Here is a 23591-nt window from a genome sequence, read left to right as displayed (position 1 = left end):
CATCTCCGAGAATGTTACATAGGATTTCAAAAAAATTTCCTTTTCTTTTCTGTGTTGTCTTTGTTTCTTTTGATATCCTCTTTTTCCCCATTGTTTTGATGTTTGGTCTTTCTTTTGGGAGCCATTCCTTAAATGTTGAGTTTTTCATATTTGAGAATGAGGCATTAAAAAGCTGATTGAATAGGCTTGTCTTTTAGTGGCCCTAACTGTTGAGTGATTAGGTGGTGAGCTAGTATTGTTGTGGAACTCAAAAATATCAGTATTTGTAGCTTTTTTTCTTTTGAGGGTAGCTATTAATTTTTACTTTCCAAGGAAGAGCCTTCAGCCCCCTACCTAGGTGTGGGCATAGTGGCAAGAGGAGTATAAGGCTAGTTGCCATTTTGTCAGAGCTGGGCTGGGAAGGGGATGCTGAAGAGTCTCATGCTTTAGGAGGCAGAGTTTTACTTTACCCTCCTTTTCGCTTAGGAGCCTGATCTTGTCCACTTCTGTGCCAAGTACCCCTGAGGCTGAAATTCTCAGTTCAAATTCACAGAAAATAAACTCGTCTCCTGTGGCTGGAGCAGGAAGGGGAAGTCATCCAGCTGCATAGGGTGTGTGTGGGGGGGGGGTGGGTTGGTTCTTATTACTGCACAAGAAGAGTCTTTCCACCACTCCCCTCAATTTTAACCCCATACCTCACCCCACTTTCCATGGTAGCTGGAGCTTCCCAGTCCTGAACCTTCCCAGGCTTCCGGAGGGCCAGATTAATATGCTCGCTTCTTAACACTATCTCGCTCGGCAAGGTCTTACACTTAGTTTCTTTTCATTTTCCCCTATAGAGTGGTACTTAGTCTTGCATAAATATGTTTTTCACGTGTTTTTTAAAATGTGCTTTGTTTCCTTAACACAATAACAAACTTAAGGGCAGACATGGTGTCTTCTGATTGTTTTTCTTTCTCTACATCTCAATGTATAGTAAAAAAAAAACTTCTCAGTAAATATCGGTGTTTTCCCAGTAAAATCTTATTTTCCTGCTCTTGGCTTTTATTCCTACATGTTTCTCTGAAAGGAAACCATAGTCATTTCACTTCCTTGGTGTCCTAGAACGTGCAACAGAAGTCAGTATTTGGCTCCCAGAAGCCGAGTAGATTAAGATTTCCTTCACTATTGCTACTTGTCCCTACCCTGTCTGCAGTAGAGAGGCAGTAGGTGGCCATTATCAGGTTCTGCCTTTGTCTCAACTCTTGCTTTAAGAAAGGACAATATCAGTTTTCTCTCTTTAAATTAAAGCGTTTCCTGGGTTATATTGGGTCTCTGTTAGGACTCAGTCTAAGGAACCTTGAATTGTAACTTATTGAACCAAAGCCCTAAATCACTGACTCCAACGTGAAAAGAGCTGATACGTACTGGAGATCTTTAATAATATACATACTGGAGGAGAAGTTAAACATTCACTGCAACATTTTTCATAGCTGAAGCATTGAAAAACTGGAATGCCTTTTACACAGCTTAAATATGTATCATTAATAGAATGGTTAATGAAATAAATATATCCTTTAGAAAGTCTAACATAGCTATAGATATCTAAATGCTGTATGGAAGTATCTCCAAGAGATATTTTTAAACTAAAAAAAATAATGTAACTTACTAATTTTAGTATCCTTCTATCTGGGTTTTCAAAAAAGACATATAGAGATGCTCGTATTGGCATAGACTATTTCTGGAAGGATGCACAAGTAACTTCAAGGTGGTGCCTCTGGAAAGGGGTCGAAAGAGCTAAAGCCAAAAGGAATTTTATATCCCTTCATATTATTTACATTTTTTGCCATATGCACATATTATGTTTTCAATTTTAGAAATTGTTAATTAGGAATAAAGAATAAAGGGACATTTGACAATCTTTTTGAAAAAGTTTAGGACTGGAATATACTGGGAGCATGACACCAAAACTCAATCAAGTGACACTGTTTTCTCACTCTATAATTTAGAATAATGTGTAGCTGTGGTTGACAGTAAAGAACAACATTAAAATCTAAAGTCTCTATGCAGTCTTGAAGGCCCTCTCTGGCCTCTTCTTCTGCCACTCTTCCTCTTTATTCTCTGCTCTAGTCCCGTTCGCCTCCCTGCTGTTCCTCCAGCACGCCACACGCTGCCCTGCTGGAGGGCCTCTGCCTGCACTGATCCCGCTGCCTGCACTTCTTGCTGCAGATATCACAGGGCATACTTCCTTGTACTCCTCAGGCTTTTGCTCAAATATCATCTTACAGAGAGGGTTTCCCCAGCTTCCCTATGCAAAGTAGGTTATAGCAGAATGTCTTAGTCAGTTTGGGCTGCTGTAAGAAAAATAACGTAGACTGGGTGGCGTAAACAAAAGACATGTATTTCTCACAATTCTGGAGGCTGGCAAGTCCAAGATCAGGGTGCCAGTCAGTTCTCTTCCTGGCATGGGCTCTCTTCCTGGTTATGTCCTCACATGACAGAGAGCGATCCCCTCTCTCGTGTCATTTCTTCTAAGGGCATTGATCTCATTCACGAAGGGTCTACCCTCCTGACCTGATCACCTCCCAAAGGCCCCCCTCCAAATACCATCACATCAGGGCTTAGGGTTTCAACAGGAATTGTAGGGGGACACAAACCTTCAGTCCATGGCACAGAGTAACCTCTGCCTTCTCTCTGGCGCCCTCCTTATCCTGCTATATTTTTCTTCATAGCACTTCTCACCACCGGATTTAAATATACATATATAATATACTCCTCAAGGTCAGGAACTTTGTCTGTTTTGTTTGTTATATCCCCAAGGCCTAGAACAGAGCCTGACATACAGTGCCTGCTCAGTAAATACTTAGGAAGTGGAGATGAACAGTAGAAACTTTTGAATATGGTGCCTGTTTTAAATTTTGAAAAGCTGTATATCACATATATGTGATACAACCAAAATTTTAAGGCTCTTCTGGTAAATTCTTACCCTGCAGTGAAACTTTTAAATGGTTAATTTTCTTTGGCAGAGCAAGAATATGATCCTGGACCAAGCCTTTAAATACATCACAGAATTGAAAAGGCAAAATGATGAACTCCTGCTTAACGGAGGAAACAATGAACAAGGTAAAGATTTTAAGATTCTTACTTTTTGTTATTTTTTCAATATTCAGACCTTTGTGTCCAAGGCTTTTTTTTTTTTTGCCTAAAAACATTATTAAGACCATGTATTTAATGGGTCTGTGAGAAAAGTATTGCAAATAGGTTCTTCTTAGTTTACCTCTTTTCCCCTTCTGTGAGCAGCTCCAATCTTGCAGGCATGCATAATTTCGATTTGTGTTTTTCATGTTTGCTTAACTTGTGACACAAATAATATTGAATCTCCTCTATTCCAGTTGGATCTTCCAGTGAGGGGAATCCTATAAGAGGATGCAGGGGGAAGATCTGCTCTGTTTTTAAGTGTAACTTAAAAACAAGATAAGGGTATGCTTGTGCCAAGATCCAACTGTGAATTAACTCAAAAGGCCAAAACGTTCTGTTCATAATTGTTTGTATTGTATATAATATGTGCATCAGATTGCCTGATCAGTTAATGATATTTGATTTTTAGGTAGAGTGACTTTTTTATGCTATCAAATGAGGTCTGTTTTTCTGGTTGCACTGGAGAGAAGGTCTCCTTATTACAGCTGAAAAAAGTATCCCAGGCAAGTGTAAATTTCAGAATGGTAGGCCAGTTTGAATTGTCCTTCATTTATGGCGCTGACAAGAGCAGTGAGAGGATTTCCTGTGACAACTCAGTAGGTCACTTTAAAAGGAGAGAAACAAAGGCAGGATTTGCTGAGGTGGGGGCAAAGCTGGGCCCTGTTAGTTCCAAGAAGTGGGAAGGCTGTTGGAAAGCCTATCCAGAAGCTCAGCCTTCTGAATTCTCCTTGTGTACTTTTAGTTACATGACAGTTAAACCCCTCACCTACGTCAGCTGTCTTTTATGGTCCAGGACCTGTTTTATGATGCTGTTGGGTAGTTAGATACATAATATATGTTTGATAACCATTTTGAGGCATCTGACAAAAAGGTTGTTTAGGCTAGAATGATGTGTAGACTTTTCTAAGGAGGGCTCCTTTGGTTTCACAGCCCAGAGGCTGAGGCAATCAAGTTACCTTAGGGAAAAGGAAAAGTTGAAAAAATACATGTTGCATGGGGCTCAGGAAAACTGGACAGCCAGGCCACAGGCTGAGGCAGCACGTGAGGCAGCTTAAGTCTGTCTCTGTTGTCATCATCCTTTCTTTGGTTCTTTTGGTGCATCTCCTCTCCTTTTCTTCTCCCAACAGCTTCTTCCACATACTCACTGTCCACATGACGGTCTGTGCAGTGGTCAGAACAATGGCGTTGGGAGTCGGGCTCACCTGTGTTTGAACCTCAGCTTCATTTACTCACTCAGTACCTTTGGCCAGTTACTTAATCTCTCCAAGTCTCAGTTTCCCTATCTTAAATGAGGATGATCATAGCATCTATCTGGTTGACTTTAGACAAATTATGTAGCAACTCTGAGCCTGCTTCTCACATCTGAAAATGGTGATGACAATAGGTAGTTCCCATCTCATGTTATGAGGATTAACAGGGATAATGCAGGTAAAGCACTTAGAGTAACGCCTGGCTCATAGTAAATGCTTGATGAATGTTACCTGTTATCACTGTTGTTGTTATTATTGTTATCATTATTACTAAATGAGACAGTGAATAGAAAGTGCCAGACATACAGTAAGTGTGCAATAAGTGAGAATAATCATCATCATTATTTGGTCCATAATACTCATCCTTTAATTTCTCATGTCCGTGGCACATTGGCGTCTTTCTTCTGAGCCTCTTAGTTTAAATGTCTGAGTAAAATAATCTGCTAGTCTCAGCTCATCCTTGTGAGAACAGAACTTCTCATGTCAGGCTACCTCATCGGGCACTGGCCTTGAGGATTGGCTGCCTTTGGCGGGGGGGCGGAGAGGACTTACCATTCTGGTAAGGCAGGTGGGGAGGTAAGTTTGGGGTCACAGAGCATAAATGCCCACAGCCAAGGCTGCCCCCATTGGTAGGATCCATGGGTAAGTTCTCTCCCTATGAGAGGAGTCGGGCTGTGACAGATGCCTTCATTACTCAGTAGCACACATACATGGGCCCCACCAAGGAAAATGCAAGTTCCGTTGTTCATGATTTCTTCAGTGGTTACCACTTCTTGCATATTCTACTTCGTCTCTATTGTTTCAAAGGGTAAAGTAGAAACTGTTTTAAAGCTATTTATAAAAGAGCCTATTACCACCATAAGTACAGTTAGCTGCGGCAGCGTTTAAAAGCTATTATATTGATGTTCCTAGCATGTTACCATCATATCAGTGTCTTCACTTGGTTCACCTTTGTAGCTGCCCTATTGGGAATTTTTGAATTGGGAATTTTGAGATTTCTACATTATGAGTAATTTTTGACCTTTGAGTTGTTGATCTTTAACTTTTAAAAAGATGAGATAGAGGTTTCAGATTCCATTCTAAAAAGAGGAAAGAATTTAGAAAAGAGCTGAAGATTCTCAATTGAGGTATTTAGAATGCTGGCATTAGAATTTAGTAGTTCAGTACACAGTTCTTTCTTAGGTTGTCAATACTGACATTTATGGGTATTATTTTCCTTTTTATTTTTAATATTGTAGCTGAAGAAATTAAAAAGCTACGTAAGCAACTGGAAGAAATTCAAAAAGAAAATGGCCGATATATTGAATTACTGAAAGCAAATGACATATGCTTATATGATGACCCCACAATCCACTGGAAAGGAAATCTTAAAAACTCAAAGGTCTCTGTTGTTATTCCCAGTGACCAGGTTCAAAAAAATATCATTGTTTATTCCAATGGGAGTCAGCCTGGTGGACACAGCCAGGGAACAGCTGTTCAGGGGATAACCTTTAATGTTGGTCATAATTTACAAAAGCAAACCGCCAATGTGGTGCCAGTACAGAGGGCTTGCAATCTTGTGACTCCTGTGTCTATTTCTGGAGTTTACCCTTCTGAAAACAAGCCATGGCATCAGACCACGGTTTCTGCGTTGGCTGCCAACCAGCCTGTTCCTCTTTGTCTTCCTGCTACCATTTCTGCTCAAAATATTCTTGAGCTTTCCACCTCTGAAAGTGAATCGAGCGTGCTTGGTGCCACCGGTGGCTCACTGATCACTGTTCCCATTGGGCCTGAACCTCACCAACATCATTCCTTGCACACATGTCTAAATGATCAAAATTCTTCTGAAAATAAGAATGGGCAAGAGAGCCCCAAATTATTGAAGAAAACGGTCCCTTGTGCCACAAGCATCCCCTCCAGTTCCTCAGCAACTGCCATTAAAGTGCACCATGGAAGCAAGTCCTGCCTGAGCATACAGGATTTCAGAAGTGATTTTCAAACCACCTTTGTTGTTTCAGTTGCCACCACAGTCTGCTCCCAGCCTCCCAGATCTGCAGGTGATTCTTGTCCTTCGAGCATTGGCAAGGGTGCAGACACAACAAGTGTTACCGCAGTGGTGGCCCCATCTGCCCCTGGAGGAGGGAAGACCACCACTCCTGTAAGCAGTCTTTCTGCAAACCCTTTAGACAATGTCTGGACTCTTTCTTGTTCTTTGCCTTCTTCAGCTGTTAGTGCTTCAGATTTGAAAAACATTAATAGCCTCACCCGCATTTCCTCGGCTGGAAACACGCAGACAACGTGGACTACTTTGCAACTGGCGGGAAACACTATTCAGCCCTTAAGCCAGACACCGTCTTCTACTGTGACTCCGGTATTAAATGAGTCTAGTACTAGTCCCACCACAACCAACCCCAGTAGACATGTGGCTACAGGCATCAACTTGAATAATTCCTTTCCAGGAGATGGGCAACCAGTTGAGCAAGTAGTTGTCACCCTGCCTTCTTGTCCATCTTTACCTATGCAGCCACTAATTGCCCAACCACAAGTTAAATCTCAGCCTCCAAAAAATATCCTTCCATTGAATTCAGCAATGCAAGTGATCCAGATGGCTCAGCCAGTGGGGTCGGCTGTTAATGCAGCTCCAGCAAATCAAAACGTTATCATTCTTCAGCCACCCAGCACCACCCCTTGCCCAGCAGTGATGAGGGCAGAGGTTCCCAACCAAACAGTAGGTCAACAGATAGTAATCATACAGGCAGCTAATCAGAATCCTTTGCCACTCCTCTCGGCTCCACCTCCTGGTTCTGTTCGATTCCCTGTCAATGGAGCCAATGCTATAATAGGGTCTAATAATTCAGTGCAAAATGTTTCGACCCCACAGACTTTTGGAGGAAAGCATCTTGTCCACATATTACCAAGGCCTTCATCTTTATCAACATCTAATTCAACACAGACGTTTTCAGTTACCATGTCAAACCAACAACAGCCTCAAACCATTTCGTTAAATGGACAGCTCTTTGCTTTGCAGCCTGTGATGTCTTCATCAGGAACTACAAATCAAACCCCTATGCAAATTATCCAACCCACCACCAGCGAAGATCCAAATACCAATGTTGCCCTGAATACATTTGGCGCGTTGGCCAGCCTCAATCAAAGCATATCGCAGATGGCTGGCCAGAGCTGTGTGCAATTGTCTATTGGCCAGCCTGCCAATCCTCAAACTGCTGCAAACAGTCAAACCACCCCAGCTAACTCCGTTTCATTAACAACAACCATAGCACCTCCCATGACAACGGAAAATTCAGCCACACTACCCAGTACTTATAATGTAGTGACTACTCCCTCAGTGAACACTGCAGCTTGTTTGCCTAACATGAAGTCAAAGAGGTTGAATAAGAAGCCAAGTGTCAAGAAACACTTAGCAGCTAGCAAGTCAGTGTGCCCCCAGAATCCAGTCAGAGATGTGGGCAAGTTAGACTGCCCCAGCGCTGAAGGCTCAGCAGAGCCGTCCTGTAGTGATGAGCTGCTGGGGAGCCTCCCTGTGGTGTTACCATCTGTGGCTGTGTCCCAGGAAAATAGCGTAAATGTTTCTGGTTCACATTCTTTGGATGTTCTGAATTCTGAACCAGTGATACCTGAGTCAGTACCCAAATCTAAGTCAGCAGAAGAGTCTAGCTCGCCCTCCCAAGAATCTGTAACAAGTGAACATTTTGCAGTGGCCCCAGCAAAACCCAAAGATTCTGCCCCCATTTTGCAACGAGCGACATCTCAGGATAAGCCACCGACTAGTTTTGCATTGTCAGATGCTGCCAAATCCTGCCCTTCAGCCCACGTGTTGATTCCATCTCCAAATGATCCCCATATTCTGGTTTCTCAGGTTTCTGGCTTGTCATCTACCACAAGCACTACAAATACTGACTGTGTTTCTGAGGTAGAAATCATTGCTGAACCTTGCAGGGTTGAGCAAGATTTATCAGCTACCATGCAAACCACAAGTCTCTTAAAGGGGCAAGGTTTAACTGCATTGCTCTCCGGTCTTGCTAAAGAAAAAGACCCCCAGAAGTCATCTCTTCCAGTCCAAGTGGATCATTCTGACTTCTCTTCAGAAAATTCTAAAATAGTTGATTCAAGTGTTGATTTACATCCCAAACAGGAGCTATTACTGCTGAACAGTGATGATAGAGATCCAGGACAGCATCATTCCTGCCTCCCTGACCAGGAGGTTATTAATGGTTCTTTGCTCACCAGTAGGCAGGCTGACTCTCCCATGTCAACCAGCTCTGGCAGTAGTCGTAGTTTCTCAGTTGCATCCATGCTTCCTGAAACAACCAGAGAGGATGTCACCATCAACACAACAACTAATACGTGTGACAGCTGTACCTTTGTAGAGCAAACTGATATAGTTGCTCTGGCAGCAAGAGCTATTTTTGACCAGGAGAACCTTGAGAAGGGAAGAGCCGGCACCCAGGCTGATATAAGAGAAGTTACTTCAAAGCCTCCTGAAGCATCATCTTTAGAGGGAGACCAGCCTTTCAAAACACAGGTATCTAAAGAGACTGACCCAGGACAGGCGGAAGCAACACCAAATGAATTTAATTCTCAGGATTCAGTTGAAGCAACTGTGGATAGGCCCCTTGAAAAACCAAGTTGTTCTATAGGAATTAAAACATCAAATGCCTCTTTGCAGGTTTCGACTTCTCAGCCATCAAGCATCACCAGTTTAAGTGTGAATAATCTTATCCATCAAAGTAGCATCAGCCATCCTCTGGTCAGCTGTGCTGGCTTATCCCAAACTTCAGAGCAAACTACCGTTCCTGCAACAGTGAATCTGACTGTTGCATCTAGCTCCTATGGCGGTCAGCCTCCTGGGCCATCTCTGATGACCGAATATTCCCAAGAACAGTTAAATCCTATGACCGCTACCATACCAAATCCACAGATTCAAGAGTCACTCTTAAAGCCAAGTCATGAAAGCCGTAAAGACTCTGCTAAGCGTGCTGTCCAAGATGACCTTTTACTCTCTTCAGCTAAACGTCAAAAGCATTGTCAGCCAGCTCCCCTCAGGCTTGAAGGTATGTCTCTGATGAGCCGAACTCCGGACAGCATTTCTGATCAAACTCAAATGATGGTTAGTCAGATCCCTCCCAACTCTTCAAACTCAGTTGTGCCTATTAGCAACCCAGCGCACGGAGATGGCCTTACACGATTATTTCCACCTAGTAACAACTTTGTGGCCCCTGCCTTGAGGCAAACTGAAGTGCAGTGCAGTTCTCAGCCTTCAGTTGCCGAGCAGCAGCAAACCCAGGCCACTCAGCATCTCCAGGCCCTGCAACAGCATGTTCCAGCTCAAGGGGTATCTCACCTGCATAGTAACCATCTCTACTTAAAGCAGCAGCAGCAGCAGCAGCAGCAGCAAGCAGGACAGTTAAGAGAGAGGCATCACTTATATCAACTGCAGCATCACGTACCTCATGCAGAGAGCTCTGGCCTCTCTCAGCCCCATAATGTCCATCAGCAGAGAACTCTGCAACAGGAAGTTCAGATGCAGAAAAAGAGAAATCTTGTTCAAGGCACTCAGGCCTCTCAGCTTTCCCTACAACCGAAGCACCATGGAACTGACCAAGCCCGATCCAAGAGTGGTCAGCCTCATCCCCACCATCAGCAGATGCAGCAACAGATGCAGCAACACTTTGGGAGCTCCCAGCCAGAGAAGAGTTGTGAAAACCCTTCAACTAGCCGGAGCCACCATAACCATCCCCAGAACCATCTCAATCAAGATATTATGCACCAGCAGCCGGATGTTGGAAGCAGGCAGCAAGGTTCAGGGGTTTCTTCTGAACATGTATCTGGGCATAATCCAATGCAGAGGCTTTTGACATCAAGAGGCATAGAGCAGCAGATGGTGTCCCAACCAAGTATTGTGACGAGACCTTCAGACATGACGTGTGCTCCACACAGGCCAGAGAGAAATAGAGTTTCAAGTTATTCTGCTGAGGCACTCATTGGAAAGACGTCTTCTAATTCAGAGCAGAGAATGGGTATATCAATTCAGGGTTCCAGAGTCTCAGATCAGCTTGAAATGAGAAGCTATCTTGATGTTCCCAGAAATAAAAGTTTGGCCATTCATAATATGCAGAGTCGTGTGGACCATACTGTTGCCTCAGATATCCGCCTTTCTGACTGTCAGACATTTAAACCAAGTGGAGCCAGTCAACAGCCCCAGAGTAATTTTGAAGTACAATCTTCAAGAAATAATGAAATAGGTAACCCGGTATCATCATTGAGGAGTATGCAGTCCCAGGCTTTTCGAATTAGTCAAAATCCTGGTCCACCATCGATTGACCGCCAAAAGAGATTACCTTATCCACCAGTTCAGAGCATCCCAACAGGAAATGCTATCCCACCAAGGGACAGTGAAAATACATGTCACCAAAGTTTCATGCAGAGTTTACTTGCTCCTCACCTTGGTGATCAGGTCATTGGGAGCCAGAGATCACTCTCAGAACATCAGAGGAATACACAATGTGGTCCGTCTTCTGCAATTGAATATAATTGTCCACCAACTCATGAAAGTGTCCATATTAGAAGAGAGAGTGACAGTCAGAATAGGGAAAGTTGTGACATGTCCTTAGGTGCAATTAACACCAGGAACAGCACCTTAAATATTCCTTTTTCAAGTTCTTCTTCTTCAGGAGATATTCAGGGTCGAAACACAAGTCCCAATGTTTCTGTACAGAAGTCCAATCCCATGAGGATTACTGACAGTCATGGAACCAAGGGCCACATGAACCCTCCAGTCACAACCAACATGCATGGGGTTGCAAGGCCAGCTTTGCCGCATCCATCTGTGTCTCATGGAAATGCTGATCAAGGGCCTCCTGTACGTCAAACTAATTCTTCAGTTCCCCAGCGATCAAGGCATCTCTTGCAAGACAGCAGTGGTTCCAAAATTCGTCAACCTGAGAGGAATCGTTCTGGAAACCAAAGACATAGTAATGTCTTTGATCCAAGTCTTCCCCATCTTCCTCTGTCTACTAGCGGCAGTATGATTCTTGGACGCCAACAACCCACTACAGAGAAGAGAGGAAGTATTGTTCGTTTCATGCCTGATAGCCCACAAGTACCTAATGATAACTCAGCGCCTGACCAGCATACACTATCGCAAAATTTTGGTTTTCCTTTTATTCCCGAGGGTGGCATGAATCCACCAATTAATGCTAATACTTCTTTCATTCCACAGGTCACTCAGCCCAGTGCCACTCGGACTCCAGCCCTCATCCCTGTAGATCCCCAAAATACCCTACCCTCCTTCTATCCCCCATATTCTCCTGCTCATCCTACATTGTCCAATGATATTTCAATTCCCTATTTTTCTAATCAAATGTTCTCAAATCCTAGCACAGAGAAGGTAAACAGTGGAAGTTTAAATAACCGATTCGGATCGATTTTATCTCCTCCCAGACCTGTTGGGTTTGCTCAACCAAGTTTCCCTCTCCTCCCTGAGATGCCACCAATGCACATGACCAACTCCCACTTATCCAATTTTAATATGACATCTTTGTTTCCAGAAATAGCTACAGCGCTTCCTGATGGCTCAGCAATGTCACCTCTGCTTACAATAGCAAACTCCTCTGCCTCTGACTCTTCCAAGCAGTCTTCAAACAGACCTGCCCACAACATAAGCCATATTTTAGGTCATGACTGCAGTTCAGCTGTTTAGTAGTGACAGACTAAACCTAAATGTAATGGGTGAGACTACACATGTATTTGTGTGTGTATACACACACACATGCACATGAAGAGAGAGATTGTGTGTGCGTGTGTCTTTTTGTGTGTATACAATTTCCAGTTATCTTCTGAATGTGGGGAAGCCATGTCAGAGATGGTGTAATCACTGGGTCGTCAAAAACAAATTCTCTTTCATTTTTAACTGCATGGTGTGCTTTTTTAATTTTCCAAGGAGATTTACATTTTCAAGTTTGATCTGTGATCTTCTATTCCCTAAATATTAATCAGCTGGAAATTGGGGGAGATCATCTTGGTATGTGCTGGGTAATAGGAAGAAACCTAGATTTTAAACTTGATTATTGATAATTTGTAAAATAGATGGTTGAATTGCTCTCCAAAAATCCAGACAGTTCAGTACAACAGTGACTCATAACCAAATGCTGGCCGATGTCAGCAGCTAGGACAGTTTCTTACCCATGGCAGGTGCTGAACTGATGTAGAACGAACGTCCATGGTTTAAGTTAGGCAGTTGGGAAATCAGTGAGTTCTTTAATCAGCTTTCATTCCCAAGGTTTGGTTAGAGTAGAGGCTTCTTTCTTAATTGTAACAATTCATGAATTACCTGAATTTCATGTCTTGTTTTTCAAATTAGGGAGCTACGTTATCCTCAAATGTGCCAAGATCCCGTAAAGCAAAGATCTTCCTTAAACAATTAGCCTTAAAAATAGAAAGCTAAAAAGCAAAGGATGTCGATGTTCTCCATTTTGTCCTTGTGTTTTGTATCAGGCCATAAGGACGAAAGCAGTGGCGTAGTGGGTTTTCACATGTGTTTAGTGAAAGGTTGTTCTTTCATCAATTGAATTGTATTTTAGTATTCTCTCTTCGTCCTATTTATTTGATCTTGAAATAAATTCTTTTCCATTTGTTTAATCATTAGGGACTGATCAGTAAATAGTGTGTTTGGAATCTACACAGTTATTTGAGCCTTACTTTTTAAATATTTCTGAGCAGAGTCTTAAGCTCTGTCAGTATTTTCATTTACTGATATTTATATTTAAAATATGGCATTGTATATTGTATTATTATCCTTCATAGTAGAGTTATAATGAGAAAATGAATTTGTTCCTTATTTTTCCAGATGGTAGATGTGAAATGGTGCTTCAAAAAATTGTCTTTGTATATGTCCATATGTGTGTCTGAGTGTGTGTACACAGACAAATTTTAAGGTATATACTGGTCCTCTGAAAAGAGGCCTGCCATCTAAATGGGAAATTGAGACCTGAGACCTGCTGAAGTATAGAAAAACTTAATGCAAGGGTTTCAAAAAGCCTCACAGAAGTTAGTAATAAATTAAAAAGCGTGTATATACTCACGTATTAAATTTTGAAAAATTTTTTAAAAACTAAGAAAACAACCACATATACTCATATTCTCAGACTCACTACTTGTTGTTGTTCTGTTCTGCCAAAAATGGGACGGAGTCGGGGAGATGCATATAAATTGTTCTGTCTGCTCAGTTAACAAAATGAACCCAAGGACCAGAGTTTTATTTTTTCCTCCTTAAAAAAGCCTCCCAAGTCTTGGTGAGATCAGTGAACTGCAGCCAATACCTGTCCTAACGACCCAGCCCGAGGGCCGTCCGTGCCTCTGCACCTGTTCTCGCCAGCCCTTCCTGGCTCTTCTGCAGCCCACCGAAGCAGCCTCCGGGGGCAAAAAAAAAAATAGCGCAAACAAGAAAAACTCCTGTATTTTCTCCCTTCAGGATGGTCATGGGGAGGAATAAGAGAGCTTCGTGAATAAGTTACTTAACAAAGGCTGCAGACAGACACAGCAGTGAAAACTTTTAATTGAGAAAAAAATGTGAGATTTATGTCTGACAATTTCAAGGACAGTTTTCAATGCGTTTGACTATTCATTCTCTCTCCCTCCCTCCCTCTCTCTGTCTCTCTGTCTCTCTCTGTCTCTCTCTGTCTCTCTCTCTCTCTCTCTCTCTCTGTCACACACACACACACACACACACACACATCCACACACAGCACAGGGACTGTTAGATGTAATTGGAACCAAGGTAACAGGCTAAAGAGAAGCTTAGTTTGAATGCTGCAATGGAAAGACCTCACAGCCTGGTACTTCCAGATATTTCTCTGTTGCATTGATTGTATTTTTCTGCTCAGCTCTGTTCAGAGATAGCATTTACATTTCTCAGAGCTTTCATTCCAAGCATCCAACACTTGGATCCCAAATGAGTCTCTACCCCTAAGTAAGGCTTATTTGACCATCTGAGGAAAGACATGACCATCTGCAAATAATTTGGCTCCTGCGTACCTGTAGCTCTAACTGTCTTACAAACGTGTGCAAATATATGTAAGAGGTCATTTTCTGTATGAACTCAATTCTGAAAGTGTTCGGAGCATAGTAATCTTATTTGACTTAAAAGCACAAGTGTGTGAGATTCACCAGCAGTATTAAGTGTTTGATAATTAGAACTACATGATTTGGGGGAGGAAACTTATTACTTAATACCTAGCAATCTCTGGATATAATTTTTGGCAAAGCAATGGCAGAGAACATGGTCAATTTTGGTTATCATAAATTTAATGTTATTCCTAGCTCACTAATATATTCCCATAGAATGTAAAACCATTTCCATAAATAATTTTGTAATTTCTGGAAATATACAAACTTACGAATGAGTCGTAAGTGAGAGCCATTGATAAATCATTCTCCTCTCTTTTAGTGTTATTGATCATATAGAATCAGTTACAGAAAATCGTTGCTTCCTCTAAACATTTAGTACAGTAACTTCTAATGAGGTGAAAATTTTCAGATTTCTCATCATGTATAAACTTTTAATGTCAATCATGGATAGAAGAAATCAAGTTTGAAGTCATTTCTTTTTTTGGTACATACAGGTTGTTTGGGGATGTTTTATACCGCTTCAGGAAATTTATTTTTGTTTTTATTGTAAGACATTTTGGGGGTACCAGAGATGGCACCCTTTTTCTAAGTAAGGAGTGAGAATTCCGGAGTGATTGTGCTTTATAAAATTTAACATACCAGAACTGTGGAAAGAGAAGAATGAGGAGGGCATGTTCTTTTGCAGCAATTTCCAGTCACATATCAGGGTGAACTGCAATGAGGATCAGCTTTTTAAAATCAGCCTTCTTAAATACACAGTTATTTAAACATTTTAAAGATAATTCATTTGCCTTGTTCTTGCCTTCTAACGTTAGCCATTTCATGGAGAGGCTAAAGTTTGTACTCCAAAAAAATGTGGAAACATATTTTAATAGGAGTAAAGTTTTAAAAATTGGAGAAAGGGTAAAGACTTACTAATATGCATCTTCTTAGCTTTATTCTTTCTTTGATACATAGATCCCTAGGCCCTCATGTTCTTCCGTCTGCTCCCTATCAAACAGGTGGCAGGGAACCTGGTCATTTCCTTAGCAGGATCGTTACTCCTTTGCCTTGCCAAGTTTCTTGGGTTAGTTTATTGGGTTGGTGTGTGATAGGGAGTCATACTCCCAAGGTGTGATCCTCAGTTCTTGGCTTTGGGAACCACTAGTCTCCTATTCTATTAAGAGGCAACAAGAATTTCTTGAACTAAAAATAGTTCACAGTTGATTTAAAATATCGAATGTGCCATATCGCTCTGTTCCTTGTTTTGGTGAGCTTGTTTTTTTCCCATGGAGGAGTGAAGAAAAGGCAAAGGTGGTACCAAAATCAGATGACTTTGGGTTGATATCCTTAGGAAGCTGGAAGTCATTGTAATTCTGTTGTGTGTATCAATCCTGTCTTTGGAGATAATCGCCCATGGCTGTGTACATCCAGTGGGCAATAGTAATAGCCAGATACACTAGTGTGAAGTTAATCTGTGAATGATGATTTTATGATACCTATACGCAAATTAAAGGCCAGAAATTAGTTTCTTCTTGAGATAGCTTTTTGGCTGGAGTGCTACCATTTCTCCTTCCCCAGAATTCAACAGAAAAGGGTCTCTCTTTTTTTTTTTTTTTTTTTTTTTTTTTGTGGACTTAACCATAGTCTCCCTGCATTCTACACTTCCTGTGTGAGCTTGAGAGTTTCTACTAGAGTCTGTGGGGGACATCAGGTTTCGAGTGAGGCAGTCCAGACATGCTGGTAAGAAGTGGTGAAGACCTTCTTGGACACAGAGCTCCTAGTTCTGCCCACACGCCTCTACCCTGGTACTGCACTTGACCTGAAACTGTGCCTCTGGTCCTAAGACCAGCCGTTGGAACATATGTCTCACCTGCTCCTCTCTTGTAGCAAAGGACCAGCTGGGATGGTACATGCTGCGCAGTTCAACACCTAGAAGACAAGTACAGCGCATGTTTCTCACTGTTGCCTTATCATTCTCTGAGCCATCTTTAATGCCGATCTTGTAAAAAACTTAGTAGTTAGAAGCAAAACTCCTTTTAAACTCAGAGCTTGTATGTGGTGGTCATTCAACATCCTTATTTCTAGATTTGCACAAACCCTATCAACCGTGATCTTTTTCTGGCACATACATGTATTAAGATGCTTCATAAACATGAGCCAACTTGGGTTGAAAATATTGGGAATAATATCCAAATTGGTGTTACTTTGGATGACTGCATAATCTGTCACTAGGGATTTCATGAGGCGTAAAAGATAACTTCATTTGTAATTTAAAACTTAAAAAAAATTATTATTACTATTATTTTTTGGCTCAGTTTTGTGTACAGCTACACGCCGTACTATGTCATAGGAACTTAATGTTTACTCCATGTAAATCCCCTCTTGACTTTTCCGGATCTCTGTTCCCCTATCCCCTAAGTCTTAAAACCATTTTCCATCTGTGAGGTCACTGAGGCACTGGGCTTGACTATGTTGGTAACCTTTAAGGGGAGTTGAACTGCTGATTTTCCAAGAAGAAAGGGACCAGACAGTGTTGCTTAAAATGCTGCAGTTGTGTTACTGTGAAGAAGAGATTGCTTCCACTTTCAGCAGGCCATATATATATATATATATGTATACATTTTGGTAAAAATAGGTGGAAAAATCTGAGAACATAATTACCTTCACAAATTATTTATAGATACACTGGGTGAGAAGCTTACTGTAGGGCAGTCACCAGAAAAAACCTAACTGTAGTGTCATATTTGTATGTATTCCCATGCCAGCAATATCTGCTGTGCACTCTGTCCCATTACTGTAAATCCCCTGGTTTATAATTCTAATGGGAATTAATTTGTTTTGTAATGGAATCCAGAGCAGATATGTATAATATGATCAGGATTGTCCTACAGTTGTAAATAAGAATAGGTCCTGTTTATTTTGACATCTTTTTACAAATGCATTGTATTAGGGTGTGAATATTCTGAACCATGCTCTTGTTTAAAGTTTTGAAATTTTTATTGGTAAATGTAACATTTTAATGGTTGTAATAATTATTTGTATAGATATGAATATAGTATTTTATTTAAGAAAATAAACTTTGCATTTTTGCATTGTGAATTCTGTCTTTTCTGATCATTGCATGTGCCACTTCAAACCTAGCATTAAAACGACTTGCATACTGAAGTTTTATATTCAAGTGACCTTTAAATTTTGCCAAAGTGTCTAAAAATGACACCATGACATGTTTCTCCTGGGGACTGTGTTCCTGGTGAAAGAGTCAACCTCAAATAAATCCTAATTAGGACCGGTGCTGTATTGTTAGAGTACACCATACACCTCTGTACTTACTGTAAAAAGTAAAATTAGGATCTCAGATCTGGAGAAGTGTTGAGAGAGGATTCAGGTTAAACTCTGCTTCTGTATTTATAGTGGAGGAAACTGAAGCACAGAACTTTGGGACGAGAATTAGGTTTTTCATTACAGCCACATCAGCTTGGTCACATCTCACAAGCAGGACGTTTGAGGGGAAAAAACAAGTTGCAGAGGAACTTACACAGTATAAAGCTGTATGAAGTTTAAATGCCTACACAGCAAACGATTGTTTAGCAATAGCCTGCAGATGTAAAAATTATAAATTAGGGAAATGATAAACCCAAAGTTCAGAAAAATGGATACTTCTTAGGAAAGAAGGGAGGGACATGATATCAAGGAGAGGCGCTTCAAAAACATTGGTATGTTCTGTTGAATTGGATAGCAGACACCTGGTGTTTATCTCATTTATACCTGGAGTTTTTGTCTTACGAATATGTAAAATATATCCTAATGTCAACACAGGTAAAACGAAGACCTTCAGAGATTATTTACTCTCACATGTGCTCTAGGAAATTAATGCTCACAATATTTTCCTTGTCCTAGCTTCACAGTTCAGATTAAACCTCAGTATTCTGACTATCAAGCGTTTGGTGTTTTCCTACTGTTGCACACTGCCTCTCATACAGAGGTCATGGATGTATCATATAGTTTGATTACACAAGGAGCCCTTATGTGCCATAAAGGGTATACAATCCATACAAATGCAACTGCTAAGCGTAAATTTGATCTCCCTAAAATGAATGTGCAAGTTATAATAACTATATACTTTAAAGTTTTGTTAGCTTTACAGTTTAGTTAGATGTTTGAGGTGAAATGATTTTAATAAGTGACATCTCTTTAAAAAGCTATCCAGGAGATTGTCACTTTTAGGTAAGATATAGTAGCTAGTGGCAGGTCATCAGTCCCACTCCAACAACCAGAACAAAAAGCGAGAGATTAGAAAAATCATTAAAAGATCCTAAAACACATCAAATATAAGAGGACTAGCTGAACAAAATTCCACAGAGAGAAAAACCTTCCCAAGGTGAGCTGAGATCTCTGGCCTGCCTTTTTCCCCCTGGGGATGTTTGATGAGTCTGGGTTGAATAGAAAGAGTGAAAGCTCCCAGAGATTCATGAAGGTTAGAAGACATTCCTACTGAAGGGAGCAGTCTCACCCTGCAGACATTTACAACCAGAAGTCAACTGAACCTAACCACAGCTACATCCCAGCCCTCACCCAGCTCAACTCTCCATCTGCCTAACAAAGCAAAAGCGTGATCCCTGTCTGGTGAAAGAGAACGTTAGCTTCAGCCTCTGCAGTTCTTTTATGTACAATGTCCAGGAAATATACACAACATCCAGGAAAATGTGACTGATAAGCAGAAGGAAAAGCAGACATATGATAGAGAAAATCAACAAACTCAAAAGTTGATCCTTGGAAAAGGTTGAAATGCAAACAAAAACTCCTAGAAAGACAGATCAGGAAAAAAAAAGAGAAAATACCAATTACCAATAAAATGAATGTAAAAGGGAGCATCACAAAAGATCATATGAAAATTAAAAACATAAAAGATTATTTACAACTTCATGCCAATGTCCTTGACAACTTAGCTGAAATGAACAAAATTCTTGAAAAATACAACTTACGGAAACGGACACAAGAAGAAATAGAAAGTCTTTATAGTCCTATACCTGTTAGCTAAATTGAATCTGTAATTAAAAACTTTCCTACCATGTATTGTATGATTCCATTTCTGTGAAATGTCCAGAGTAGGCACATCTGTAAAGACAGGAAGTGGATAGTGGTTGACTAGGGTTGGGGAGTTTGGGAGAATGTGAAGTGTGACTAACAGTTACAAGGTTTCTTTTTCAGGGTGATGAAAATGCTCTAAAATTGATGTGATGATGGTTGCATAACTCTGTGAATACACTAAAAACTGTTGAATTATACACTTTAAATGGGTGAATTTTATGATATATGAATTATATCTCAATAAAGCTGGGTTTTTTCTTTAGCACAAGGGGTTTTAGTGGAAACGTCCTCTATTAAAAGAAGAAGTAACACTAATCTACTCCAAGTCATGAAATGGGAAAACAAGAATCACTTCCAAACTAGTTTTAGGAAGTTAACATAACCTTGATACCAACCTGTCACAACATTATAGTAAAAAAAGTTAGAGGCCAATATCCCTCATAAACATAGACGTGAAAATTCTATAAGATTGTCAGCAAATTGAGTCTAGTGATAGAAGAAAAGAATAGTACATCATGACCAAATGGGGTTTATTTCAAGAACGCAAGTTTGTTTTAAGATTTTAAAATCAACTTATGCAATTCATTGTATTAACAAAATAAAGGAGAAAAAAACATACAATAACTCAGTTAGTAAAATTGAGCATCCATTTATGGTAAAAACTCTAAACAAAATAGGAGAAGGGAACATTCTCAATCTGCTAAAGCATGTCTACAAAAAAACAAAACCCAAAAACTACAGCTAATATCATACTTAATGATTTCCCCCAAAGTTGAGACAAGACAAAGATGATCTGTTTTTTTTTTTTTGAGGAAGATTAGCCTTGAGCTAACATCTGCTGCCAATCCTCCTCTTTTTGCTGAGGAAGACTGGCCCTGAGCTAGCATCCGTGCCCATCTTCCTCTACTTTGTATGTGGGACGCCTGCCACAGCATGGCATGCCAAGCGGTGCCATGTCCGCACTTGGGATCCGAACCGGCGAACCTTGGGCCACCGAAGCAGAACGTGCAAACTTAACTGCTGCGCCACTGGGCCGGCCCCAAAGATGATCATTATCACCCATTTTTTCAACATTTTATTGGCATTCCCAGCCAGTGTGTTACCAAGGAATAAAGCTACTCATCAAACACTATAAAACATTGCTGGGAAAAATTAAAGGAGACCCCAAAAATAATACATTGTCATTAAGATGTCAATTTTCTTCAAATTTGTCTATTGATTCATGCAATTACCACTGAAATCATACAGGGATTTTTTTCTTGGGTTGAAACTGACAGCCTGATTCTAAAATTTATGCAATATTTTATATGTAAATATTTACATAAATGTAAATAATTATATAAATGTGTAACATTTATATAAATATTATGTATATAATAATTATATGAATGTAAAAGCCCTAGAATAACCTAGACTATCTTAAGAACAAAGTTAGAAGACAAACTACCAGATTTCAAAAATTGCTATAGAGAGTAGATCTTAAAAGTCCTCATCACAAGAAAAAAAAATTTTGTAACTATGTATGGTGACAGATGTTAACTAGACTTACTGTCGTGCTCATTTTGCAATATATGCGAATATCAAATCACTGTGTTGTACACCTGAAACTAACATAATGTTATATGTCAATTATACCTCAATAAAAAAAATTTTTAATTGCTATAAAATTCCAGTAATTAAAACAGTGTGATATTGGCACAAAGATAGACAGTAGACCAATGACATGGAACAGAAATTTCAAAAATAGATTAATTACAATATAGTCGATGTATTACTATATATTATATATTTTTTTTAAAGATTGGCACCTGAGCTAACATCTGTTGCCAATCATTTTTTTTCTTCTGCTTCTTCCCAAAGCCCCCCAGTGCATAGTTGTATATTCTAGTTGTAGGTCCTTCTAGTTGTGCTATGTGGGACAATGCCTCAGCACAGCTTGATGAGTGGTGCCAGGTCCGTGCTCAGAATCTGAACTGGCAAAACTCTGGGCCGCCCAAGTGGAGCACATGAACTTAACCACTCAGCTACGGGGCCAGCCCCATTACTATATGTTATTATACAGACTATAGAATACAGTATAGTCACTTCATTGATGACAAAATTGCCAACTGCATTCAGTGAGTAAAAGATGGTCTTTTCAATATATGGGGCTGGAGCCATTGGATATGAGGATGGAGAGGGAAAAAAAACCATAGACCCCCCTACTTCACACCATACACAAATATAGTTTGAGTTGGGTCATAGACCTAAATGTAAAAGGTAAAACACTAAAGCTTCTAGAGCAGTGGTTCTTCAAATGTAGTCCCCAGAGTCCCTGGGGTTCTCTGAGACCCTTTTATGGAATCTGTGGAGACAAAATTATTTTTACAATAGTACTAAGATGTGACATGCCTATACACTGTGTTGACATTTGCACTGACTGTGCAACAACAATCAAGGCAGTGGCACCACTACTGTGTATTTTTAATTGTCATAAACTCACAGTAAAAAAGAAAAAAGCCAGTTTCACTTTAGAATGTCCTTGATGAAGCAATAGAAAGTAATAATTTCATTAAATCTTGACTTCTGAGTAAGCTTCCATTTCATATTCTTTTTAAACATTACACTAATATTTAGTATTCTGTGAGAAGATGGAAGCGAGCATAAAGCTCTTCCACTGCAAACCGGAGCTTGGTGGCCGTTGTAAGGAAAAGCACTGGTGTTTGAACCATGGACTCAAACAGTGGCTTTCTTCATGGAATATTATTTTAGTTGCAACAATGACTAAAATCTATGCCTTTTCAGATTTGAATATTTGGCAGACATTTTCTCAAAAATGAGTGAAATGAGCCTATCACTGTATCCACTACTGTGAGCTTGACAGGTTCCCACTAACCTCTTTGATGAAATCAGTGGTGATATCAGTGACTGGTGTGTATATATATTTCTTTATTAATAATTATATAATTAAACGTGTAAATATTGGGAAGACTTGCACAATTCAGTGAACCAATATTTTCCAAGTGACCAAGGCATGCTGTTACAAAACCATGCATGGGTAAAAAGATCCATTCAAATTACAAGATAGACCAACAGATTTTAACGTTAGAAAACATGAAAAGTTCACTGATATGGTTTCAAATTCCAGTTGCAACTAATCTTTGGGAAACTACTATTTGCTGAGTTTTGGTGTAGTATCAAAGAATATCTACAATTATCTGGAAAGTCTACTTCCTTTTCCAGCTACATATTTATGTAAGGCTCGATTTTCTTCCTTTTAAGCAAAACCCATGCTTGCAGCAGAGTGAAGGCAGAAACCAACATAAGAACCCAGCTATTTTCTATTAAGCCAGATGTTAAATTGATTTACAAAAATGTGAAACACTGGCCCTCTTCCCACAATTATTTTGTTTTGGAAAATATAGGTATTTTTTCATAAAATATGTTATTTGTGTTATGTAATGAGTTTATCATCTTTAAAAGAATTAATAAATATTTGTAAATTTTCCATTTTTATTTCTAAAGTGGTAAATATTGATAGATATAACTCACATAAACAAAAACCCTTTAGGGTCCTCAATAATCTTTAGGAGTATAAATGGGTCTTGAGACCAAAAAATTTGAGAACTGGTGTTCTAGAAGAAACCATAGGAAATATCATCTGACCACAACCATAAAAGAAAAAATTGTTAGATTAGACTTCACTCAAATTAAGAATGTTTCTTCATCAAGCCACAGACTGGCAAAGATTTTTTTTTTTAATTTTAGTTTTTTTTTGTTTTTTTAAAGATTTTAGTTGTCCTTTTTCACCCCAAAACTCCCTGGTACATAATTGTGTATTTTTAGTTGTGGGTCCTTCTAGTTGTGGCATGTGGGACGGCACCTCAGCATGGCCTGATGAGCGGTGCCATGTCCGTGCCCAGGATTCGAACTCGTGAAACCCTGGGCCACCGAAGCAGAGCGTGCGAACTTAACCCGAAGATTTTTATATATATCAAAAAGAAAAAGATT

The 23591-nt window shown here is 40.0% G+C and overlaps 1 protein-coding gene across 3 annotated transcripts in view; it reads left to right on the top strand.

Annotated features, from left to right (window-relative positions):
* Window positions 1–12315, top strand: part of USF3 (upstream transcription factor family member 3) — a 40993-nt gene extending 28678 nt beyond the window's left edge. For all 3 annotated transcript variants that reach the window (XM_070508850.1, XM_044771575.2, XM_070508849.1), the window contains 2 exons: window positions 2985–3081; window positions 5645–12315. In XM_070508850.1, coding sequence (XP_070364951.1) covers window positions 2985–3081; window positions 5645–12105 — 6558 coding nt within the window. In that variant the 3' untranslated portion in view covers window positions 12106–12315. The remainder of the gene's footprint in view (window positions 1–2984; window positions 3082–5644) is intronic.
* Window positions 12316–23591: the final 11276 nt, after the last annotated feature.

This window comes from Equus asinus, chromosome 5 (genome assembly GCF_041296235.1).
Source record: "Equus asinus isolate D_3611 breed Donkey chromosome 5, EquAss-T2T_v2, whole genome shotgun sequence".
NCBI classification, from domain to species: Eukaryota; Metazoa; Chordata; class Mammalia; order Perissodactyla; family Equidae; genus Equus; species Equus asinus.
This window is presented reverse-complemented; position numbering and strand designations above follow the sequence as displayed.